Below are 12,815 nucleotides of genomic sequence, written 5' to 3'. Positions count from 1 at the left end.
TGATGTGTTTGTCAAATCAGCCTAGCTACCCCAACCACGCTCAGCAGAAAAGAAAAGAAAAAAAAAGAGTAATGCTTACCCATCTTATTTCTTTTACTCTTAGGCATTGCGGAATATCAATCCCAGCACAGCAAATTCTCCAAAACGTCAGGTAGGCTCCTAACAAATGTTTCAGCAAGATAAGAAACATTTTTTAACTTAGATCAGCTGTACAAGGTGCTTGGGCTATATGAAGCTGTTTGTATTTTATGAACCACAGCCTGCCAGTAACCTCAGCATGCCTGAAAAAGGAGCTCTAGTTGGCTTAATAAAATACACCGTCTTGCTTGCTCTGTGTTTTTCTCAAACATGATGCTGTGATTCCCAGATAGCATTTCTCACTGCCAGGAATAATGCTGAAGACAAAGCTGTATTGCTGTAAAGTTCTCTCTTGGGTACTTGAGACCTCAACACTCCTAAAAGGTTCCAGTAGGAAGAAGAGACAAGATTTCTGTTCCAACTTCAAGAGCCTATGTTGCATCAGCACTATTCAATATGACTCCCAGTCAGTCTTGCAAATCTTCTTCCTCTAGCAGTGTTCTAGCTCCTTTCACCTCAACATTGACACACAGCCATAAAACTTCAGTTATCGAGTAAGCTGAACTAAATATCAAGATTTGTAGGTGCTTTTATATTAACAGCCTTTCCTCTCATTTTTAGATTTGCTATACAAATCTGATATCTCTCAAAAATCCTTTGTGGCAGCTGAGATGCCTCATAATTTAGCTGTTCAGTGACAAGGGTGTAACATCAGCTTGATGCAGGCCTGGATTCTTTTACCTTCTTGCGGTGGCCGCAGAGCCTTGAGTAAAACTTTTTTTATAGGCTACAAAAGGAGCGAGGCGACACAACATCATGCAAGCAGAACTCTTGAAAACTTTGTTCTGTTCATCATAGAAGTGCCCTCGTTCTAAGGAGCTCAGGGTGACATAGATGTGGTTGTCCCTTAAACAGAAAATTCTCAGAAATAAGGAGCTGAGAGTTAGTGGCTTCAACAACGTCATTTGCTTTGCTTCATAGTTGAGCTGGGTTTTAAACTCTGATCTCCTTGGCCCAGGCCAACATTCCATCTGCTACAGCACACTGGTTTTGTCTTCATGATCTTGTATGTGTCATCACATGGCATTCCAACTCAGTTTGGCTTGCTGCTTCAACCCAGTAGTTTGTTTTTATCTCATCAGTTTATGGGCTTTGCCGTCAGGCAATGAAGTTTTGTTTTTCTGTGTGCAGAACAACGTACTCAACCTCAGTGCTATGCTCTACTCGCCCCATGCTGTTTTTAATCATCCGATTCTAGTAAATAGTAGAATCTGGCTCAATAAATTCATCTGGTAGCTCTGGAGAATCTACCAAGATCTTTATTGCTTGGAAGTTGTTACCACCAGAGCTTGTACACTCAGAGCTGCCTTCTATCAGAAACTCATGACTGACTGTCATTCATTTGCTTTGTCAGGGCAAGCTGTTGGATTTGGCCAATTTAAACTTCCCATGGCAGGTTCTTGTAAAGCTTAGGAGCATCACTAAGCAAACTGCATGGTATTTTCTTCCTTCTTTCACTGCGAGAATTGGGACAAAGCTGTTTCACATAAAAACATCGCAATGCTGATACCCTTTATCAGGTTTTTGCTTTTATTAGAATCAGCCTAATATTTCTGTTGGTTTTAGAGCTATGTTTTGCTCAGCACTGCTTCTGTTTGTGACTCCAATTCTTAGTGGTGCTGACTCCAATTTCTACATTTTAGTGAGATCCTGTTGATTTAGCATTTTGTGTTTTAAAATGATTTTGGTCTAACATTTTCAGAGCCACTTGGAAATCTAAAGCGCAGCTTCCTCTCCTGTTGGAATTCACATATTAAGCTATTTAGTACAAGATCCACTATGCAATAATGGCCCATGATAGAATCATAGAATTGATAGGTTATCTCTCTGTGTGCTGTAAGCAGGTAGCAGGAGATAGAGATATGTGTAGAATCCTGCTAAGTTCTTGATAAAATTGTGAACAAGGTGATATAGAAGAAAGGAAGATCACAACATCCGAAATTGTCTCATCTGAGAAGAAATACTTCCTAGCTCCGTAAAGTGATTGATTAAATCGTGATTGGAAAAGGAAATTTGATCCACGTGAGTTCTTTCTCCTGCAAAGTATTCCTTCTTAGCAGAACTCTTAATATCAAATATACCTTCATATTTGCAGTTGTCTTTAAAGCTGCAAGACATGAAACATTGATCCCAGTAGGCTGTATGTTCCTTATATTGGTCCTAGCTAATGAAACTTTCAGCTTTTATATTGAAAGGTGTGCTTGAAATTGCTTGAGAGAACCTTTTGATAAACTCCTGTGTTCGGTGTAACAGACAAGTGACAGAAACCAAAGCAAAACTATACTGTGTTGTCTGCTGTGTTCTGTCCTTGCCACCTCCATGCTCATTTCTGTACCTTTAAGTGGCTCTGGAATTTCTTCCATCTTCTCAAGTTTGGCTTCATGAGCAAATTACTTGCCTTCGAATACATTTGTCAGGCCTTTCAACTCCTGTGGTTTGCACATTTTGGCATCCTTTTCAGAATGTGTGTGAGAATCAAAGCTGTTGGATCCAAGCTTTACCATAAACCCAAGATTTATTTATTTTTTAACTTAACTGCTTATATTATATTTTCCTTGGAAAGGTAGGAATTCTGCCGTGTGCTTTATTCAAACTACCACAAAGTCAAGCCATCCTCTTCTACTATGTCAACACAACAAATCTAGTTCTCATGTCACAGGATAGTCTTCATCATCTGCCCATGGGAAAGGGAGGAAGCAGATTGCATGGGGGGGAAAATAGGTCAGAGGTTCTGAAATCTTGAACCCTGGGCCACCAGTGTTCCATGAGCTTCATTCAGGTGTCTGCGAATTTGAAGACAGGAAATGGCACATCCATATAATGATTTTGATAGCATTTTCACTGTTATTGTATTATATCTTGAAATCTCTGGAATACAATAAAATGCGATACACGTAGCAATGAAATTAAAAGTCAAACAGCATCTACATTACAATTTCTACAACAGGCAGAAAAATCATTAAGTGCTTAGCAGTTTGCAAGTGGTCCGCGGGGGGGGGGGGTGTATGTGCACAAACCACTGACTTAGGTTTTCTAAACCCCCCATACGTTACTAGTACAATGTGGGAACAAGTCTCAGGAGATATCGGCTTATTGGCTGGGCATAAGTAATCTCTGAGACAAACAAACACCCTAATTGCCCTCCTTTTGTAACGCATTGTGCCATGTATATGATCTATGGCTTAGGCAAGAACAGCTAAACTATGGGTAGCCAAGTGATACCCTCAATGTGTTGTTTGATCATAAGTCCCATCAGGGATGATGGGAGTTGTAGTCTAGCAACATCGGGAAAGGGGGGCACCACAATGACTACCCCTCAAGTTAATCTTACACAAATGATTACCCATTTTAATGAGTTAGTCATGATTTTCCCTACCCTGCTTCATGTGTCAGGAGCCAAAGTGGTCCAATCCCTTCCCCCTCTTAGTGCTCCTTATATCTTCTTACCTGGATCAACAGGAAAGTAATACTGCCATAAGTACTTGGTCCTTGTATGACCCATTCTGGCTAATCGAAGACAGTTGTTTGAAAGAACGCAGAGGAAACCCACAAGCAGCATACAGAGGTTTCAGCAAGTTATGAGTTCCAGCAAATATTTTCCCTAAAGAAGTCATAAGGAAGCATGTTGTCAGAGTTTGTTTGTTTTTTTAAAAAAATTAAGGTTAGACAACTCTAAAACAAACTGTTCATCCACTCTACTGGTCATATGGGTCAAGAAGTAACTGTTTGAAACTGTAGGGGGATAGATTTTTTAAAGGTTCAAACATAAGCTGGGTGGGGGTGGCGACAAAATTAATTGCCCAGGTAAGTTGTAGGAAGCACCTTTCCTTGAAAGTTTTAAAGAAAAAACAGGCTGAGCTGGCAGGTGTCTGCTGAATGCTTAGGTAAGTAAGATATCCTACCTTAGGGCAAGCAGATGAGCAAAATAACCCAATGCTGATTCTTTAAAACGTTGAAACAGAGCACCGCCTCTCTCTTTTCCTTTAAGTTTCTGCAGCAGCCTGTTTTGATGGTGCCTGTCCTTGCCTAGTGTTATAAAATCGGTGATTCACTTCCCCTCCCACGTTAATGTATGCCATTAATTTGCCGAAATAAAATGTTTTCCATTTTTAAGCTATTGGGCTCGTGCACATTGACCTCAAACAAATGGAAATGGGCTGGTGTAGGCTTGGGACACATTTATTCTGGGGCTGCCACAGCTAGAAGAGTGAAGTCAAGTTTTGCACCCCAGTAAAAATACCCGCCTGGGATAGAGTCTGGGTTGCAGCACACAGAATCAAATCTTAAAGTGGAAGTCATCATGTAGAGTGGTGGTTGTTTTTACAGTGAAAGTAAACTCCTTGCCACACTCTGTGAAGGAGGGGGGATTCTCTCCCCCCCCCCCCCAGACATCAGTTTGGTTAGTGACCTGAAGATTTTGTGCTCTTCTTGCAGTTGCTTGGCCTGCTTACCTTAATAGCTCTCAAGTTATCTCCAATATAAGCCTCACCCCCTACTTTTTTTTACAGCCTACCGTATTAAAATGCTTGTAACATGCAATGGATTGAGAGGAATCCAAATGTATTAGCTGCGGACCATTCTGCATTCTGCTAATCTGTGCTAGTCTGTCCTGGATTGTACATCATCAGTGGGATTGCATTTTAGCCCGTGTTTTGTCAGTCTATACAAGCAAGGTGATGCAGCGATCAGGATCTAAGCAGGGCTTACTATCATACTATTACATTTGCATGCTGCCTTGCTTGCAGCCTTTTGTGCTTGCTACTGAGCCTTGAAACAAAGTGGCTAAAATGTGCCCTTAAGAGGACGGTCCTTTTGGGGAGAGGAATAATAGTAATGCGTGTAAAACAGGCTCTTCCATAAGACTGAAAATAGCTATCAAGGAAAACAATGGAATACAGAAAGATTATATATAAGTTGTGTTAAATTCGCACCGCTTTTAAGAAAGTGTATGGTCTAAAATATGTTTATTGCTGGGGATGCAGATCAGCAACAGACTCTGCCTGATCCTTTTTTCGTATCTTGGTATGTACTCCCAAGAATAAACCAGTAGGCCAGTTTGGATGTAATGGGCAATTCGGCGGCAGCTCCTTTAAAGCTGTAAAATACGATATCCTACCTGCAGTCTATATAGTAGTACAATCCAGGAAGGACTCCACTACATCGATTTGCATAATATGTAGCTTAGCTCTTGGACTAAAGGACATTGACGCCATCACCTGCCCTATAATAATGTGCTTCAAATGAAAGGTGACAGCCGTTCTGGGATGAATTCAAAGACCCGTCTAGCCATGCATTCTGTTCCTAGTGTGGCGATTTGGGAGCCTGTGGGAAGCCCACAAGAAGGACATAAGTGCAATAGTAGTATTTTGGTCACGTTCCCCACCAACTGCCTCTCATAGCAAAATCATCATAACACACAGCCACCCACAATCTAATATGCTGTGTGAAAAAGTAATTCCCTTTTGTCTGTCCTGTTGGCAAGTAACTGATGCTTTTAACCAAGGTTAGTTGAAATGAGGAATTTGAATTTGTAAAAACCAGTCTGGCTAGACGTCTATCTTAAAAGTATTTGGACTTCTTTCTGACAACCTTTTTATTGAAATTGCTGTTTGCTTGCCTGCATCTGGCTGCGGGCCTGGCAGACTAGGCAAATTTACTTGTTACTAAAACCATGGACCTGGAGCGAATGCGCCAAAGCCCAGACCTGAAGTCTATCCATATTCCACCCAATGTGTTTGCATATATTGCATGTGGTGTTGTGAATAGTGAGGTTGTGTGTTCACTCAGGACTTCAGTTCAAAACTGAGCCCTTCTGTGTTCAGATTCCTGGCGAAATAATAATAATAAAGCTTTAATAAGTGTGTGAGTGAGTGATTATGAGTCAGATGTCATGGTGTTCCATCTTCTCCCAATGTGGCTCAAAGTCTTTGCCAGACCTCAGAAGCACATACTATTCATTCCGGGTTGCTGAGCAGTTTTTAGGCTGTTCAGAACTGATGAAGGAGTTGCTTGATGCAATCTAACACTAAGAAGTTATTTTCTGGGGGGAGAGAGAGAGAGAAATGGCTACTACGTACAGGTAGTGCTTCAGAAAAATAAACAAGGCTCTCTTCTCTCTTTTTTCCCCAGGGAGAAAGTGAGTCCTATGTAGTTAGCTTCAAAGCAGGATGTTGACTGACACAAGCATGTATACATTGTGAAATGGGCAGAAGTTAACTACGGCCTGTTTCATGTGAATGGTCCATTCATGTGAATAGTATAGCTACAGAAAAACTCCTGGTGGATTGTTATTCCTCCTCCTGTGACTGGAAAAACACACAGAGCAGATCACTTGTGTGAGCAATTATTTGCAGGCAATGTATTTTCTAACTGCTCAAGAGAAGCTGCACTGTTTCATGAATCCCCTCCTGCCATGTTAGTCCATTCACATAAGCAGCTATTTTCATGGGCAAGCAAGCTTCATATTGTTCTCATGTGCTGCCAAACCATAATTTGGTGGTATGTGTGCAATCTTTTGAGAAGCCTCACGCTTCCTTTGCTTGTGTGTGGTGACTCCGTGCTCCTGGCCTGGCTTGAGGCAAACCATAGGTTGGCATTTTTCTAAATGCTTGAATTATGTGTTTGCCAGGAGGGGGGACGTGAAGGAGCACTCAGCTCCTCAAAGCATAAACATAATTTGGAGCTATGGCTAAGTCAAGATTCTGCACCAGCTCCGAGTTTGGTTGGCTTTCACTGGAAAAGCAAATCCACCCTAATTGTTGTAGCCATTGTGGCTATTAATTTTTCACATATATGTGTTTTTTATTGATTCTCTTGTGATGGAAAACAGGAAACATGCCAGTAACAAATTACAATGGAACAGGTAAGGTGTGTGATACAGAGTAAATTAAAACATAGCGGAAACGTGTCTAGGGTTTTGAATACATGTGGTATGATGAAATCAAGAGAGCTCAGCGACTGATACTGTTGTGGGATTCTTTAGCTTTTGCCGTGTTCTTTTATTTTTCTGTGCATAAGTTATGTTCAGTCCCTCGTGTTTAAATCTGAAACACTTGATTTATTAAAAATATTTTCAAAAGCCAGGAGCACTTTTTTTGTTTGAATGAAAAATTGGGCTTCAAGGGAGCCGCTGTGTGTTTAAGTGGAAATTTAGCTTCGCGTATACTCAGCATCTGTGAAGTATTTGCACCATGACACCGAAGTGGGTCGCCTTCTTTGTTTCAGGAGAAAGTCTTAGGACTTCACAGCTGATTGTTGTTTTGCGAGAAGTTGTTAGCATTCTGTCTGCATGGATGAAGATTCAGAGAAAGGCAACTTTGGCAAAATGCCCATGGCTGACATGTGCTAAACTACCTGGCATGAGCAGTGTGTAAACATGGAAGCTGCAAACTGGCTTGTGAGGTCAGAGCTTCTTTCAAATGAAAAGTGCTTTTACTGGCCATGTGAGTAGACCAGTGTTTCCCAACCGGTGTTCCGCGGCACACTAGTGTGCCGTGAGACACCGGCTGGTGTGCCGTGGGAGGGAGGCGGGCGAGGCGGGCGGCGAGAGGCGGGGCGGCGGCGGCGAGCACACGCGGGGCGGCGAGCGAGCGAGCTCCCACATCCCATCGCCGCTCGCTTCGGCCGGCCTACTGGAGGAAGGCGCGAAAACCCGGCGGGCTTTTGGGTGGGCGCCAAGCAAGAAAGGCGGGAAGGCTCTGGTCCCTCCCCTCCCGGCGGGGCTCCCGCACGCACCTTTCTGCGCCGCCGCGTCCCGCCTGAGCAGCAACAGGAGGAGGAGGAGGGAGGCCAGCGCCGGCCGGGTCCCCCGGGGGAGCGGGCGCTCCGGGCTGCTCACCATACCCCGCGTCTCGGGCGCAGCAGCCGGCAGTCCGAATGCATCCCGAGCCGCACTGCTCTCGCCTTGCCTCCTTCTTCGCGCCTCCTCCCGGCTCGCGCGCCGTCCCTGCGCGGATCCGTCCAGCCTCCGGCCGCCGCCGCCGCCCCCTCCTCTTCCTCTCCTTCCCCCACCCACCAACCCGCACGGCGCGCTCCCACCGCCCCCGATGGGCGCAACCACTTCCGGGTCCGCTGCAGCCGCCCCTTCCCCGCCTCCGGCAGCCGAAAGTCCCCCAGCGGAGCCCGTCTGGCCGCTCCCCCCGCTCCCTGCCCACCTCCCGGTGTTGAGGCGCCCTCTTTCGTTGCTTCGCGGGGAGGGAAAAAACTTTGACTTTTGTGCGTCCCTCCCGGCGTGACGCTGCGCGCTGACGTCACGGGGCGGGGCTTTAATGGTGGTGTGCCGCGAGATTTTTTTCCGGTAAACAGGTGTGCCGTTGCCCAAAAACGTTTGGGAAACACTGGAGTAGACTATTGGTATGAGCAGTTTTTTTTAGCACTAGCCAATCACTGGCTTGTTGTCTTAAGACTTGAGAACTAGCCCAGTGATGCTGGAAAAGGGTGTGGCTATAACATGATCCTGTAGAATCTGGGCCTCATTTATTGAACCTCAGTCCTCTGAAATAATCTGCTAGTGTTCAAATGCAGACAAACCCTGAAACTCTGTTCAGCTGCTTTCAGGGCAAATAGGCCACCAGTATGAGAGAGGGGCCACTGCTTAGAACAGGCACCCCCAAACTCGGCCCTCCAGATGTTTTGGGACTACAGTTCCCATCATCCCTGACCACTGGTCCTGTTAGCTAGGGATGATGGGAGTTGTAGTCCCAAAACATCTGGAAGGCCGAGTTTTGGGGTGCCTGGCTTAGAAAAAAAAGCATTAAAAAGATTTAGGGCCATTAGTGGGATGGATTTATTTTGGATCAAATTTAAATAATCCAATTCTATGGGAAATGAGAGTCTTCTGCAGTTCTGCCGAAAGTAATTTGGAAGATTCCATTCATTTTTGGCAACTGTATTCCTTGCAGCATTCAGACACATAAAAAGTAAAATAAAGTTTGATACATACCTACAGTTGGCTTATTTATAGAATTGGTTAGTGTTCTGTATGCCGTGATAAACACTGCTGTAAATCAATTCCATATGCACTTGCTTTATTCTGTTGTGTGATCTCATGATTCCTTTGACAAAATAGAGCATAAACTTCTCTAGAACACGCATTTGGCCAGTCCTTCAACCAAGGTGGAATCTAGATCACTTCCTGTTGAGAAGTAGGCTTTCAGCACTTTCCCCCCTCTGCAGAGGCTATTTCTTAGGGAGGAAAAGCTCCCTTCCTTGCACACCTGTTGGATAATTATTGAATAGGGCAGATTGAATCTGAATCTTGATAAGGAAGAAGTTGTTATGTTTTTCATGTTCTTGAGTCTGAAAGGTTGGGTAGACTGCTTGTTCTGGATAGGGTTGCGCTCCCCTTAAAGGAATAGGTTCCTACTAGCATGAAAGTACTTGTATCATTCAAACATAGTCACTAGTTGGGAGTGCCTGTTTCCATCTACAGCTGGTTCACTAGCTAGGTCGTCTTTGGACAGAGGTGACTTGGCCACAGTATTCTATGCAATGGCAACTTCCACATCAGATTGTTGCAGCACACTCCCTTTGAGGCTGCCCAGGACAATGACTCGGAAATTTCAACTGATCCAAAATTCGAGATTACGAGCTCGGACCCCATTTAGAACTTGCACAACTTTTTAGGGAAGTTTTTAATGTCCAATGTTTTATTGTATTTTTAATATTTTGTTGGAAGCCGCCCAGAGTGGCTGGGGAAACCCAGCCAGATGGGCGGGGTATAAATAATAAATTATTGCTATTATTATTATAACTTGTTTCAAAACATCTATAATAGTTTGCCAGTTTGTTTCTGGGTCCAATTCAACGTCCTCAAATTAATTAGTGTTGCAAAGCCTAAAGACATAGCCCCCAAATATTTGAAAGACCACCTCTTCCGCTGAGTTCCCTCAAAGTAGAGGGGTTGGTAGCCCAGGGAAGGGCATTCTCTGTAGAAGCCCACAAGATCTCTCCCCTCAAAGGTACGTCTGGCAACTTCACTGTACAGCTTTTGTTGCATGATTCTAAGATGCACGACCTGATCCTGTTCTATGACAACAGAGATTTTAGGACCTCTCCTTCTGGTTGTAAATTGTTTTAACTGATTTTAAACTTGTATTTCTATGTTGTTTTTGTAACTCGCCCTGGGACCCTATGGTGAAGGATAAGCAAGGGAAATTGTTGTTGTTGATGTTTTTATTAAGGTTTGTGAAGACAGCTTATTGTTAAAGCCCATCTTAATATCACCTGTTATTTGTCTTGATGGTGAGAATTTATATGTTGCTATATGCTGATAGAAAAATGTTTTGCATTTGGTTTTTGCATCCTTGTTCCTGCAGGGAATATGGCAATAGAACCATATAAGCGGTTCCTGCCAGCTTTTGAGATTACTTCCTGCAAAAATCACTATGGGTTGTGTCCGGTGTCCCATTGTGAAAAATTACTAGGAATGGAAATGTAAGGAGCCTGCTTAAGTCCTAGAAAGTATGTTGATGAATTTGCAAAGATGAGCAGTAATTTTTAATATCCAGTGGTGCAAAGATTTAAGAATTGTGATTCCAGAGCATTTATGGGAATGATATAAATTATGTGTTCATTGCCATAAGCGCTTTGAATAGAATGTCTCCTTCACTACAATAGAAGTAACCAGTAAATATAAAAGTGTTATATAGATGGTATCTGATGCCATCAAAACTTAATAGGCTGCATCATAGCACTGTTTTCTGGTGCTGGAAATGTCAGGCTGCCCGATGTGATTTTTCCTCTCCACCTGTGGTGGAGCATGTGAAAAGCACAACCAATATTGAAAAACTATTTTGGGAATGGTTAATCCTGGTTTTTGGCTGGGCCATAAATGATTTGTCCGTTTATATACAACAGCACCGTTAAAGAATCCAGAGTTACTGTAATAGAGAACCCTTTTAGCAAGTGTTCCAGCAGCCAAAATCTTTCAGACACATTATTTGGAAATTGGACTTCGCCTACCTTCTTTCTATGCAGAAGTGGCTATAGAAAAACCTTTGATTAAGTTGAGCTGGAAAAACTGAGTGAAATTAGACGCCGACAAACTGAGGAAGATACAGTACAGTAGTTTAATGGGATCGCACATATTAATTACTAAGATAGGTACTTTAAAAATAGCAGTTGTTACATATGCAATACATTCCATCCTTTAAAGCAAATATTAAGGGGGGAGGGTTTGAATTGGATTTGTCAGCTACCCCCAAAACAAACAGCAAGCCATATTTTGAAGGCTCACTTCTTCGCTGTTGGGGTAGATTTTTTTCCAGAGTTCTAATTTGGTTCCTGGTGTGGCTCAGATGGGGCTTTAGCATTGCCCACTGCCAAACACTTTCTTATTTAATGGCTGAGCTTGAGTGAAGCATGGGAATTTGATCCTGTGAAGTGTTTTACTTGTGACATTTGTGCACATTTTTGTAGCATCTATTAATGAATGTACAAGAAGCCAGAACTGGAATGCCAGAAAATGAAATTTTGAGTGAAGGAAATGTTTAGAAGATGCTTGATACCCCTCCTTTTTAAAAACCAAGCTAAGGATTTCACATTTAGGGACAAGCAGTGAAGTTATGTAGACCTTCTGACTCTTGAGAGAGAGAGAAAAACACACAACTAAATGCCTTTAAGAGACCAACTGGATAGTTTTCAGAAAGCTAACCTCATTTTTAGAGTAGCTTCTCTAAGGAGTTGATGGATTGTTTTGGCTCATTTTTCAATATCCAAAATTAGAATTTTGTACTAACAATGAGTGTTAAGTCTCTTTCTTTCCCAAGGGCCGTTAGAAAAGTTTGACATAGGGTTTTTTATTTTTAAAAAAGCAATGAAATAAAAATAGTTTTCAGCCAGATTTTTTTTTCAGATGTTACTTTTTATATATAGAATAGTATATATTTTTGAAACAAGGACAAAAATCTGAACCTTTCCAATATGCTTTTGAAGTACTGTATTGAAATAAAAATGTATCATACATTTCCCAGCAGTGCAATCCTATATATGTCTACTCAGAAGTAAGCCCCATTGAGTTCAGTTATTCCCAGAATAATGAATACTGCTGCCTAAGGTTCACCCCCTCCCCGAAAATACTAAAAACAGAGGATATTGTACACATTAGGAATTGGTGTTAGAAAATCACAGAGCAACATTTGAAGAGCACCACATTGGCTACTGCTGCTGCTCTTGAAATTTTCCACATTTGTTTCAAGTGGGAATTATTAAACCAGAACCCCAGCAATTTTAACTTCCAGGCGCCTATAACATAGCAGTTCAATGAGTGGCTAGGGCAGAGGTTCTCAAACTTACATGGTCTACCAATTTTTTTTTCAGAGAAAAAAATTACTCAGAGCCCCCTGGAAATATCTCCTCTTTAAGGGAAAGGGTTTTGCTAGTGCCGCAGCCTGCCTGCCTGCCATTGGCTAAATAGGCAGACATGCGCTTCCTGGAAGTGAATAAATCACAATGAATGTGTGCCTCCACTGCTAAACTGTATTTTGTGTCGTTAGAACCGGTTGACTCCACAGTTCCATCTCAGGATCACCTTCCTTGCCTTCCCTTGGCAATTTGCATCAGATTTACTTGGAATATGTATGTGTAGCTCTGAACCAAATGCAGCTCTGAGATGAGATGCAGAATTCTAGACTAGAGGGAGGAATTGTATTCGTACTCTTACATAGGTATGCCCAGAG

The 12,815-nt window shown here is 42.6% G+C and overlaps 1 protein-coding gene and 1 long non-coding RNA gene across 9 annotated transcripts in view; both read left to right on the top strand.

Annotated features, from left to right (window-relative positions):
- The window catches only part of YAP1 (Yes1 associated transcriptional regulator), an 80,857-nt gene that overhangs the window by 59,966 nt on the left and 8,076 nt on the right, over positions 1-12,815 (top strand). For 4 of the 8 annotated variants that reach the window (XM_083499740.1, XM_083499736.1, XM_083499741.1 and 1 more), the window contains one exon: positions 104-151. The exons of the other annotated variants lie outside the window; for them this stretch is intronic. In XM_083499740.1, coding sequence (XP_083355866.1) covers positions 104-151 — 48 coding nt within the window. The remainder of the gene's footprint in view (positions 1-103; positions 152-12,815) is intronic. 8 annotated transcript variants of the gene reach the window in all.
- Positions 7,501-12,261, top strand: LOC310705501. The gene is made up of 2 exons (XR_014525349.1): positions 7,501-7,584; positions 8,481-12,261. It is a non-coding gene; the product is annotated as an uncharacterized lncRNA (long non-coding RNA).

Source organism: Podarcis liolepis (assembly GCF_965112155.1).
Source record: "Podarcis liolepis genome assembly, chromosome: 4".
Lineage (NCBI taxonomy): Eukaryota > Metazoa > Chordata > Lepidosauria > Squamata > Lacertidae > Podarcis > Podarcis liolepis.
The sequence above is the reverse complement of the archived record's forward strand: the minus strand, read 5'-3'. Positions and strand labels throughout refer to the sequence as shown.